Source organism: Micromesistius poutassou, assembly GCF_964030765.1.
Source record: "Micromesistius poutassou genome assembly, chromosome: 16".
Classification (NCBI taxonomy): Eukaryota; Metazoa; Chordata; class Actinopteri; order Gadiformes; family Gadidae; genus Micromesistius; species Micromesistius poutassou.
The window spans coordinates 2677260-2690024 of record NC_140286.1 but is presented as its reverse complement, the minus strand read 5'-3'; the positions used below and the strand labels follow the sequence as shown (position 1 = coordinate 2690024).

At 48.1% G+C, this 12765-nt stretch overlaps 1 protein-coding gene across 18 annotated transcripts in view; it reads right to left on the bottom strand.

The window, feature by feature from the left end:
• The window catches only part of dlg1b (discs large MAGUK scaffold protein 1b), a 65447-nt gene extending 53300 nt beyond the window's left edge, over positions 1-12147 (bottom strand). For 11 of the 18 annotated variants that reach the window (XM_084480746.1, XM_084480756.1, XM_084480761.1 and 8 more), the window contains exons 1-3: positions 11320-12147; positions 10506-10637; positions 484-647 (exon numbers count right to left, since the gene is read on the bottom strand). In XM_084480746.1, the coding sequence (XP_084336872.1) occupies positions 484-647; positions 10506-10637; positions 11320-11338 (315 nt within the window). In that variant the 5' untranslated portion in view covers positions 11339-12147. The remainder of the gene's footprint in view (positions 1-483; positions 648-10505; positions 10638-11319) is intronic. The other 7 variants (XM_084480748.1, XM_084480749.1, XM_084480750.1 and 4 more) reach the window with 1 other exon arrangement.
• Positions 12148-12765: the final 618 nt, after the last annotated feature.

Here is a 12765-nt window from a genome sequence, read left to right as displayed (position 1 = left end):
AATCTAAAATACAAATTGGTCTGTAACTTTGCTGCTGTCAAGCTCAAATTGTTACATGGTACATACTATACTACACTTTGATCTGACTGCACTGCTACCTTGATAGCGCTGTTAGCTGAGAACGGTTCACCAGAAATACAAGTTTATTACCGTTTACGCGATGACAGATTAACCGTTACCCATTTACTCCGTTACCCGACAACAATGTTACCGGTACGCACCGCTAACCAACTGTACTTTATCAGTTAACTGACAGTTAACAGAAACTAGTTAACTGACAATACATTAACAGTTTTATTCACTCATTTTTCCACATAAAATCCTAGTTCCCTTGACAACCCGTAACCAATCACTCACTCAGCGCCAACATCGATTAAAACCCACAAGATTGAGCCAAGAGCAGGAAGCCTCAACAGGCATCGTCCCGCAGGGGGGCCGTTCTACCTCCAGAAGCCCGGTACCAGCCGGCACGGGGGGCCTCACCTCGATGCTGGTGCTGATGCTGGGCAGCGTCTCCGAGGTGCCGGTAGGGCTCTGGAGGCTGGACAGGTCCCACAGGTTGACCGGCGGCAGGGGCTCCCAGCTTCGGGCTGGGTCGGCACATTTCTGGCTGTCCAATAAGGTCACTTCGTAGAACTCCTGGATGTCTGCGGGGGACAGAGGAGAGGTTTGGGGTTGGAAACTGCTGGTAGAGAGCGGGGAGTTCTGCCGGTGTTTATCAGAGAGAGAATACAAAAGATTGGCCTTTTGCTTTAAGTTAAAACATTAAGTGCTTTTTACCCTTACTGCAAGAGCATGAAATGCCCTTTATCTTGTTTTTTCAACAGTGGGAAACAATGTATAATCAGAATAATTATTATGCACGTAATGCAGCTGTTACACTGTAGGCAGAACTAAGAAATTACAGTGTTTTACGATTGAACCCCAATCACCCTATTAACACAAAAATCTGTGTGTGTGTGTGTGTGTGTGTGTGTGTGTGTGTGTGTGTGTGTGTGTGTGTGTGTGTGTGTGTGTGTGTGTGTGTGTGTGTGTGTGTGTGTGTGTGTGTGTGTGTGTGTGTGTGTGTGTGTGTGTGTGTGTGAATCACAGCTGTTACAATAGTCTTCAGGTTTCAGTTCTGTGTCAGAATGTTTCTGTCCCAACAAGAACTGGACCTCCCATCAATTGTTTGTGTACTACAAACCAAACGTTTAGGAGGTGTCACACACATACACACACGACGATACAGGAATGTACACAAAGATACATTACAAAAGGCAGTTGTAAATGTAGATGTGTTTAATCCAAAAAAGTTCCATGAAGGCATCAACACTAAATATACCTCATTGGGTATTCAATAAATAAAGTTGCTTCAAACTATTGAATTAATAAATATATAATAGGGTCTTCATCAAACTAAAGCAAAGTCTTGAGCCATAGCTGGTCTAATTAGGTCCTCAGCTGGCCCAGGTCAACACTAACGTGTGCGTGTGTGTCCACTGTGCCTATTCATTCAGTCCGTGGGGCTGCCAATGTGCTCATGAGCCAGGCAGAATGGTTGGAGAGCAAGATTTAGCGACAGTTAAAAATATATTTTGAATATTCATAAATCGCACACTCATTCACACAGGGATCATACTAAAGACGTTTTTTGTCTCTTTGCTTTGATCTTAGTAACACTTTAAAAAAGGCTTCAGATACATTAACAGATCGAGAAACAGGAGATGTGTACGTACGTACGTACGTACGTACGTACGTACGTACACATCTCCTGTGTGCACTCTTGGGTTCAAAAGCCATCAATTTAACACGCACGCACGTACGTGCGTGTTAAATTGATGGCTTTTGAACCCAAGAGTGCAGCATGCTGACAGACTGAGATTGAGGTCCTGCCAGGAAGACTTGACTGGGGTGGGGGGGGGCAGAGGCCCGGCTGAGGCCAGAGACCCCTCCGAGTAGTGTGTATAATGGCCTCTCTTTGACTAAACAGCACGTCCCACCAGCCAACGACAAGGCTGCTGGTCTCAGACGTTCCCGACTGCAGGGAAGGAAGCGCTGCAGAGAACTTTCCTGTCCCACCTGCAGTCCGGATCCGACCAGTGACCAAAACCTCCTGCATGTTCGTTCATTTGCTCCCATGAATGTCAGTGATAAGTGCCAGCTCACCATGTCTGTAAGTAGGCCAACACATGACCTTTATGAGGTCTTTCAAACCTTAGTAAACATATGTTAAAAAAATATATGAACAATGCAGGGGCGTGTCAGAGGGGCGTGTCCATGGGGGGCCTGAGGTGGCCAGTCACACCCCCAGGCAAAAGTGGTTGGCCACAAAGAGGGCCACCACTATTAAACCAGACAAATAAAAACAATCAGGACAGTTTGTAAAATAAAGCATACATTCTCCTCCACTGCACGAGACGGTGCAAACTCTTGAACTCGACCCAAGGCCTGGACCAGCTTCCTGCCCACAGTGCCCACCGGTCCTTTATTTAGCCCCGCGAAGAGAGCGCTGAGCGGGGCCGACCCACATCGTCCGGGCTTCCTCCAGCCTGGCACACAAGACGTCCTCATAAAGCATCCAAGCTTTCGTTCCAGCCCACAGTGGTATTCGTAGAGCGGCTCTACCGCCGGCCCGGCCCCACAAACCCAATCAGCTCGCCAACTTGGTTTCCTGCTTATTTTAAACTGGCCCGAAGCGGGCGGCGGACCAGGAGTTAATAATAGATTTTATTATTAGTTTTACTTTGTGTGAAACCTTTACTCAGCCTGTCTCTTGTACATTAAGGATCCTCTTTTTCCTAAGAGACCCAAATGAAATGGCTCCATGGACCAAAACAAGAATGGGTACAGATACAGGACTACTGTAAGCAGAGGTGAGGCTAGTCCGACTCACAGTTTAACAGGTACAGGGATCGATGCCCAATGTACGCAGCCTAACCTGTAGCGATCCCTGAGAGAGATGACGTCCGGCCCCCCTACCTGCTCCGTAATGACACGTTTCTGAAATCTCTGTTAAAGGTCCCATGACATGCTACCAGGTGTGGTGTGAAAATCTGAAAATCTGTCTGTTATGACATCACAGGTGGCCGTGTACACCAAGATGTGTGCTGGATAGTTCAGTCTCCCAGCAAACAGTTCAGTCTCTGTAGCAAACGATGCTCATCTATCCGTCACACATCTGGGTGGACACGCCCACCTGTGATGTCATAACAGACAGATTTTCAAAACAGCTTGTCACGGCTCATATCACACCACACATGGTGGCATGTCATGGGACCTAAAACTGTTAGAGGTTAGGGCTGTAATGGGATAGAGGAGTCGAGGTGTTGGTCTCGTGATGCAGAGGGGGGGGGTTGGTGTTAGGGCTGTGATTCAGTAGTGTTTCCGCAGTGTAATGGTCACATATCGACCCTGATGTTGACCAGCCTCGAGCAGGTCTCGGCACTGACCTAAAACGGGAGTTCCCTCATCCCATTTCTCCAGTATTTCCATCCCATAATCTCCTCTCAGCCAATCTGTTTCAGGTGAAGACTCCATTCCTGATTCAACCAGACAGGAGCAGAAAAACGTTACAAACCCTCTCGGCTGCCCAGGTCTCACATGCACTCTCACACACACGGGCACAAGAAAAAGGAAGCAATTTCAATCTCCAAAGCATGGTCATCTCCCTGGCAACCAGGAAGGACCAACGGACTGGTGATGTAACACATGGTGCCCGCCAAAAGGGTTTGGGGAAGGAAACACAGAGTCTGGCTTTCAAACTTTTGTGGCTACCACCCACTGAAAGACACACACACACACACACACACACACACACACACACACACACACACACACACACACACACACACACACACACACACACACACACACACACACACACACACACACACACACACACACACACACACCGGACAATGCAGCACCTATCGTTTAGCATCCAGAAACAAAAGCACCCGTCACCTCGCCACTACATACAACATCACAAATCACTTAGCAACCAGACGCGGCAAAGACTCTTTGCCTAGCAACCAGAAACTACAGCGTCAGCACCCAGCAACAAGACCTAGCGATCAGACACAGCTCAGCACTCTTCGCCAAGCAACCAGACACAGCAGCATCCGTCACTTAGCAACCAGATACAGCAGCATCCGTCACTTAGCAACCAGATACAGCAGCATCCGTCAAGACCCAGCAGTGCGATGAGCTCTTTGTGGCAAGTCCAGAACTTAGAACCAAGACGGCCACTAGGTGGACCATGCCGATCGGGCCGGCGCTGTTGGCTCTCGAGGGACACCTTGAACGCGGTTCTGTATTGATTTCCACTCAAACAACAAGTCACAGCGGAGTAGCGTTACACCGCATGGGGCACACCGCACACCACAGAGGCCTCCTGGGTCGGCTTAACGCAGCTGAGTGCACCTTGATAGTGTTGGTCCCCCGGTACGGACACATCCAGACGAACGAGACCACCCTCTACCAGCCCTGCCAGGCACACACGGCACTAGCAACACAAACACATTACTGTAAATACATGTAGACATCCAGTTGCATACCTCAAACCACACACACACACACACACACACACACACACACACACACACACACACACACACACACACACACACACACACACACACACACACACACACACACACACACACACACACACACACACACACACACCAGTGGCGGCTGGTGATAACAATTGTTGGTGTAGCCCAAATCATTTACGTTCAGATACATTTAAATGGTTGCTGGCAGTTGCAAGTACGGTCTATCACACAATTAAACGAGGATAAACGCTATGTATTTTTGTTGATTTATTTCGTATGCATAATAGTTTATTCAAAGTTGGCAGATATCTTCAAGTGAATATTTCACGGCGGGGCGGCGCCCTAGTGCCCTCTATTGACCAGCCACCACTGACACACACACACACACACACACACACACACACACACACACACACACACACACACACACACACACACACACACACACACACACACACACACACACACACACACACACACACACACACACACACACACACCTCTGTTCCTTGAACAGCATTTTCCAATAAGGACAGAGGAGCTACTGTAAGAGAAGGCCTATTAGGACTGCTGATGTTATCTGGGGAGACGATATACCAGGACTACAGTGGGAGAACATTGTTTCCTTCAGGACTTCAGAAGTTTTCTTGGTGACTTTTAAGCAACGAAAACAAACAATGATCAACTTTCGTGTTTAGAGTGGATTTACTGGAGGAGGAATGTCTTAATGTATTTCTTAACAGGGCTTGTCTAAAGTTAAGGGGAGTCAGGGGTGTATTGTCATCTACTGTGGGACTGAGAAGCCCTTTGAGACCAGCTGTGATAAAAGGATGGTCCAAATAAAGTTTCATTCATCAACCTTTCGGTAAGCGTTTTCGCCAGGGCCCAGTACAGCTTTACCCACAGCCTCTGGGCCCAGTGGGAACACCATGAATGAGACTGAACACATACAGTACTTTGCCAAATTAACCTTGATGTCAAAATTAAAGGGGTGTCAGTTTTCAATCAGTGACTGACAGGACATGTGATGGGTCAATAAGTATTTGGCTCTCAACAAATCTGAAGCACAGGTTTAAATAGAACCGCTTTTGGATTACCGCCCAGAAGCCACAGCTGCCCGGTCCAGTGCTGGACCTGAGCCACGGTGTGAGGAACACTGGACTAGATGATCCGTCCAGCAGGTCCCGTCACAGACTGAGACTGAAGACACTCCTACTGGCCCAAGTAGGTCCAGCCTGGCCCAAGTAGCCAACGAACTCGGTTCAACCTGTTCACAAATTTCCACCACCAAGTGGGATACACTTAGACACAATTAACACACAGAGACACTGACCTATCTAAGGCTGTGTGCTGTGGATGAGGAGAGGAGGAGATAAAGAGGAGAGGAGGGGAGGAAAAGGAAAGAAGAGTAGGAGATGAAGAGGAGAGGAGGAGCGGAAAAGGAGAGGAGATAAAGAGGAGATGAGGAGATGAAGAGGAGAGGAGGAGACGAAGCCGAGAGGAGGAGCGGAAAAAGAGAGGAGATAAAGAGGAGAGGAGATGAATAGGATAGAGCCCTGAAGATATGATGAGCGATACTACAGAGGAAAAGAGGAGAGAGAGAGAGAGAGAGAGAGAGAGAGAGAGAGAGAGAGAGAGAGAGAGAGAGAGAGAGAGAGAGAGAGAGAGAGAGAGAGAGAGAGAGAGAGAGAGAGAGAGAGAGAGAGAGAGAGAACATGCTGCTAGTGAATAGACAAAAGGAGAGAAAACGATAAAACAGAGAAAATGGAGGGATGACGGAGAGAAGAATGAAAGGACAAATGATCGAGAGAGAGAACATCCCACCAAATCAGCTTTGGGCTCACTTTGGTTAATGCTCCATTTGTTCAACTAAATGAGGATGCTTTAAGTGAGAGATCAGCGATACCGACACCAGCGTCAGAGAGGAGCAGGGTAACAGTGTATAGTGTCTGTCTGTGTCTGTCTGAGAGATACGATGCCTCTAAGCCATTCGAGCCGTGGCCCGGCGTGCGCTCCTCTGTGGAACTAAGAGAAGAACGTTTCCAGCAGACCGTTCTACACAGGGCTCCGTTCTCTTCTCGGGTCGTCGCTCAGGGACAACAAGCCGCGGTCTCAGCCGGCATCTCATCGGCACACGAGTAAACAACTGCAAGGATTCGTTTTTTCTAGCCACACTTTTGATGCCTGGACAAACCAAGCATTGTCCTGTCTGTCTGTCTGTCTGTCTCCCATCTCTGTCCTTCTGTCTCTCTCCCATGTCTGTCTGTCTCCCTCCCTGTCGGCCTGTCCGTCTATCTAGCGTGTACAGCAGAGTGGGACGGTAAACCTACTGCGGGCATGGGATTATGAACTGGGGGGTAATCTTCGTGTCTACACACAGATTACAGACTGCATACATATCTTGAAGAGAGAGGGGGGGGATGTGTAGCACCAATCTATTTTTCATTACAGCCTCAGTGGGGGTGATGGGTGAGGGGGGGAGGGGGGGTTAAGGGAGACAGATAAGAACTGGGAGAGGCTGGGACAGTGGTTTTTACATTTTACTGGCCCAAGCAGTTGGTGATCGAGTGTCTATATTGAGCAGCCTGCACACACACACGTGTGTGCAGGCTGCTTAATATATGTGTGTGTGTGTGTGTGTGTGTGTGTGTGTGTGTGTGTGTGTGTCATGCATGATGCATTGAGCTGTCTGCGGAGGTCTCCGCTTCTCAAGCTACCGGAGCAGAACTGAAGAGCAGTCAAGAAAAACTGGAAAGGAAAACAAAAGAACCAGCTTACAGCCAAACCAGTGAACAACATGACCAGCTTACAGCCAAACCAGTGAACAACATGACCAGCTTACAGCCAAACCAGTGAACAACATGACCAGCTTACAGCTAAACCACGGAACAACATGACCAGTTTACAACTAAACCCCTTAACATGACCAGTTTAAAGCTAAACCCCTTAACATGACCAGTTTACAACTAACCCCCTTAACATGACCAGTTTAAAGCTAAACCCCTTAACATGACCAGTTTACAACTAAACCCCTTAACATGACCAGTTTAAAGCTAAACCCCTTAACATGACCAGTTTATAGCTAAACCCCTTAACATGACCAGTTTATAGCTAAACCCCTTAACATTACCAGTTTACAACTAAACCCTTAACGCAATAAATTGATTACCATTATAAACCACTGCATAACATAGTACTAACACTTACACGTTGTAAATGGCAATGTTATTAAGAGTTTCAATTGTTATGGTGCTGTGTCGGTGTACTGACAGGCAATGCATACTGAACCATTTAACATACATACAGGAAGGTGACGATGGGTTCATCCAGGGGGGGTTCAAGTAAGGTTATCAGACAGGTGTGTTCAGAGGAGGGATAGAGGTCAGACAGGTGTGTAGAGGTCAGACAGGTGTGTAGAGGTCAGACAGGTGTGTAGAGGTCAGACAGGTGTTTTCAGGGGAGGGATAGAGGTCAGACAGGTGTGTAGAGGTCAGACAGGTGTGTAGAGGTCAGACAGGTGTGTTCAGAGGAGGGATAAAGGTCAGACAGGGTTGTAGAGGTCAGACAGGTGTGTAGAGGTCAGACAGGTGTTTTCAGGGGAGGGATAGAGGTCAGACAGGTGTGTAGAGGTCAGACAGGTGTTATCAGGGGAGGGATAGAGGTCAGACAGGGGTGTGAAGGTCAGACAGGTGTGTTCAGAGGAGGGATAGAGGTCAGACAGGGGTGTGAAGGTCAGACAGGTGTGTTCAGAGGAGGGATAGAGGTCAGACAGGGGTGTGAAGGTCAGACAGGTGTGTTCAGGGGAGGGATATCAGACAGGTGTGTAAAGGTCACGTAGGTGTCTAAAAGGTCGGCTAGGTGTGTGTATATACACATCAAACAGGTGTGTAAAAGTCAGACAGATGTGCATGGATCATACAGGTGTGTTCAGGGCAGGGAAAAGGGTCAGATAGGTGTATGCAGGCGAGGTTTGAGAGGTCAGATAGGTGTGCCTATCTCAGCCAGTTGTGGCTCTGGAACTGATAAGGTTAAGGTTAAGTATTCTGCATACAAGAACACCATCAGCTAAGCTTCTTCTGCGAAAAGGAATCAACCCTGTGTCCTGTGGACGGGGAGAGCCATACTCCAGCCCATAACGTCCATACTAGTGTTAAAAGCGCAGAGAAACAACAAGCAGCAACAACAGTAAAAACGAAAATAAATCACAGCTGATGACCCTGAAGTTCTTCAGCGATTTTGTCATCTGAAAGTCAGATTCTGATCAAGACACAACCGTATCAAAGCAAGAGCCAGATTCATTGTTTAGTCTTCAGTAGTTCAGCAAATACCTGAAATCAAATCACAACGTTTTCAGAAGCTTCACTTGAAACCATGACCTCACTAACATTTAGGTGGCACAAAAAAGTGTCAAGTTTCCATCTCAGGAGTTTCAGATAACAGGACTGGAACTATTCCCTCCAGCCGACTCAACAAACAGCTGGCCAGCCAAAGGAGAGGGCAGTCGGTCAGCCAGTCAGCCATCCAGTCAGCCACCCAATCAACCACCCAGGCTAACAAACAAACCAGCCAACTTGTGAAACAGCCAACCAGTGTGTCCAACCACCAGCGAGTCAACCAGCCACCCAGAACGCTGTGGGAAACTCAAACAGGCCAGGCAACATTCCTGATGATGGGTTCGTTTCCCGGCTGGCTGCTGCTGCCCGTTAACCCTGGAGCTGTGAGCCGATGTAACGGTTAGAACCCACACAGTAACGATTCACCTCTCAGAGAGCCACGTAAACAGCCACTGGGCCACTCCTCATTATGTACATCATCCACCCCACGCTTGGCTGGGGTGGATACTTACATTTCTGGGAGGGTGAAGGATAATAATCACCAGTTAGTTTAAAGTACCAGGTTAGTTCACCCTCTAGTGCTACGGGTGTTTCACCCCCAGCTGAAAGGTTCTGGGTTCAATCCCCAAGATCCAGTCTACCTGTAAGCATCCTTAGGCATGCTTAACGACGCCAAACAAAGGTGACTTTAAGTCTCTTTGGATCAAGTCTGTTTAATGGCTTCAGGAGGAGCCGACCAATCAAACGCCTCACTGAGGGCCAAGAGCCAATCATCTGCCAAACCTCTCCCATCCTATTCCATGTGAGCGGCAGGGCTGTATGTGAGAGTTAAACCCAGCTACCAGTGTGACCACAGCAATGAACCACTCCCTGGCCATTGACCACACGTACACAGGATGCTTGTCCTTGACTATCTTAATAACATTCAATACAGTGTCATTGAAGAACAGCAATAAACAAGTAACACACAATACAGTGTCTTAGAAGAACAACAATATACAAGAAAAAAAAAAACAATACAGGCGGTCATTCAAGAGCCACAATATACAAGTAAAATACTGCATCTTTGCATTCTGGCTCACTGCTCAAATACACCCCCTTCACTCACTCTCACACACACACACACACACACACACACACACACACACACACACACACACACACACACACACACACACACACACACACACACACACACACACACACACACACACACACACACACACACACACTTAAGTGTGTGTGTTGTCCAAGTTTCACAGGCTGAGTTTATGACCCAACGCGAGCATGTGACATCAGTTCCCAGTTAAGCCCTCCAACCCGGGGCTTGTGTCCGTTCAATGCTCTGCTCATAAACAAAACTTCAATGTGAAAGTACCGACATAGAGTCCGTAGCAAATTAAGCATGGTCGCGGTCCACCCCAGTCTTAAAATAGTAGCGAGGCGTTGCACAGGGCTCTGTGTATACGTCTGTCTCTGAACCCTATCCAGCCAGGGCCGCTCACACTCTCTCATGTCCCCTCACAAGGGGACCAAAGTGTGAACACTGAACACACTGCCTTGATTGAGGGACAAAGTAGGAATCAAACCGCGTACGACCAGACAGCAAGAGACCAGACAGACACACGCTTACCTATGAGGGCCTGGAATAGATTGCTCTGGAAGATGTCGATGACCCGCTGGATTGAGTGTTTTAGCTGCCGGTCGTCCGTTTGGCTCAGTTTGGTCTGGTACGCCTCCAGAAGCACCAAGGCTCTCTGTGCATCTGGGGAGAGAGGTGATGATGATGATACGACAACTCGCAGGGCAAAAGATGAATGGGTCCTTGGTTGAACCTTAAACTAACTGAAAACAAACTGGATCAAGTCTGGATTATGTGATGCGTTTTTAAATGTATGAAATCAATGCCGAAACTTCGAAGAAACACTTGAACTATGCACACACACACACACACACACACACCAAAAAAAACGTATTATAAGACTTAGAGTATGAAAAATCTATAGTGAAACTGGACAGAAACGTGTAGCACTAGTGTCATTAGTAAAACCAAACTAGCTGAAGTGAACACTGGCTACTACACACTATTACAGCGACTTTGTGTCAGTAGTGACAACGTCACCGGACGGTGCCGGAGTTCCGGTTCCGTATAGAAGAGCAGTCGGCATCACCGCTCCCCTAAAGATGTACCAACTCTCTCCCAGTCAAGGTGCCCCATAAACTACTTGGTTAGCACCACACACACACACACACACACGCGCACCACTTTAAAACCCACTGGGTTAAACAGGGTGTCTCAATCAGATCAATAAACCTTCGTAACCCAATAAGTTGGGTAACGACACGTTACCCAACTTAGGCTGCGTGTTTGTCACTTGTGTGGATGTTTGTGTTGGCGGTGGTTAGCAGCAGTGCTAGCTTGCTAGGGAATAGTGGAAGCCGCTTACCTTTCCTTCGCACTGGCATGGTTAGGACTGGCACGGCACTGGGCTAGCTCGCTAGCCGGGCTAAACCGAAACACACAGGATGACAAAACGTCTCCCCACGACACCAAGAAAACACTTTCACTCCTACCCGGGCCGTCCAAAGTCTGCCGTGTTCACCCCCGGAGCTTAGGAACCCCCCTCCTGTGACAACCAGAGCCCACAAGTTCACTTATCTGAACACACACTCGCGAACTAAACTCTCCGCGTCACGGCAACACGGAACATAAACTGCAGGTCCCGGTGAACGTTTGTCTTCCGTGTGTTGGTCTGCTTAAAGGCAGAAGCAACGCCGAGTACCGTGTGGGCTGACAGCTGCACTTCTCGGACTGACAGCGGCGAGGTGGGGACGCCACGACACCACATATGCAGCTGGGAGTCTGAGGATCTGTTAACTACGAGCCCGTGTCTCGCTGCCGTTTAGTTCCACACAAAACAGTGACCGGGGCGGAGAGGCTCAGCAGTGCAGCATAATACCCGCCAGTCCGTGCATGCATGGGCATGGGTGATATCGGTGGAGCGCAGGGTTGACAATGCGGACTAGACGTCGTTTGCAGCAGTCGTGGCTTCCAAAAAAAACCCTCCCAAACACGCCAATCCAGTCCGGAGTCTCCAACACGCAAACTCAGTCGGAGCAGCAGCCCCGTTTTGGCTAGTGTCGCACTGTTTCTACAAACTTCCACCGCCGCACTCTTTGTTCGCAATAACGGCCCGTCTTGCAGTCGTGTCAAACTTATCCCCTCCTCCCTTTTTTTTCCTTCCCAGGTTGAAAAATTCCAAACTTTCCTCCAAAATGGCGCCTCGGAACTAGACCATTGTAAACCATGTGATTTCAGGCACTGCCCTTGACCGCCCAGTCATAGCTCACCTACAATAACTTCAGAGTAGAAGAACAACTTTTTTTTGTGGGGGGAGGGGGGTCCCCACGAAACATCAATGGGAGAACAGAAACGCCCTGGGGGGGGGGGGGGTAAGGGATACATCTAACGCTGGGTGTTCAGTATCCGATAATGAAACTTGAAATCCAGTCTCACTAATAGGCCTAATGCAGAGAGACCACAATTGAAAACTCAACCCACTTTCTATAATTGATGTAAGCTTATATATTATACCTATGCTACGAATAAAGTGATGTCTTCTGTTCTTATTTTGTTCTAATTATGTCTTCAGTTCAGCTTGCGTTCGTGACAGATCACATACTGACACACACATACAGCGACAACAGTATGTCTGGTAGACTAACATAGTAACACAGTACTAACATAGTACCACAGTAGTAACATAGTACCACAATACTAACATAGTCCTGGGTAGAAGTGCGGGCGTTCTGTGACTAGCAGTAGCTCAGCAGCCTGATTCTGGGATGCTAAGATAGCTAGACCATCTCAGAGTGACTCCAGTGGAATGGAG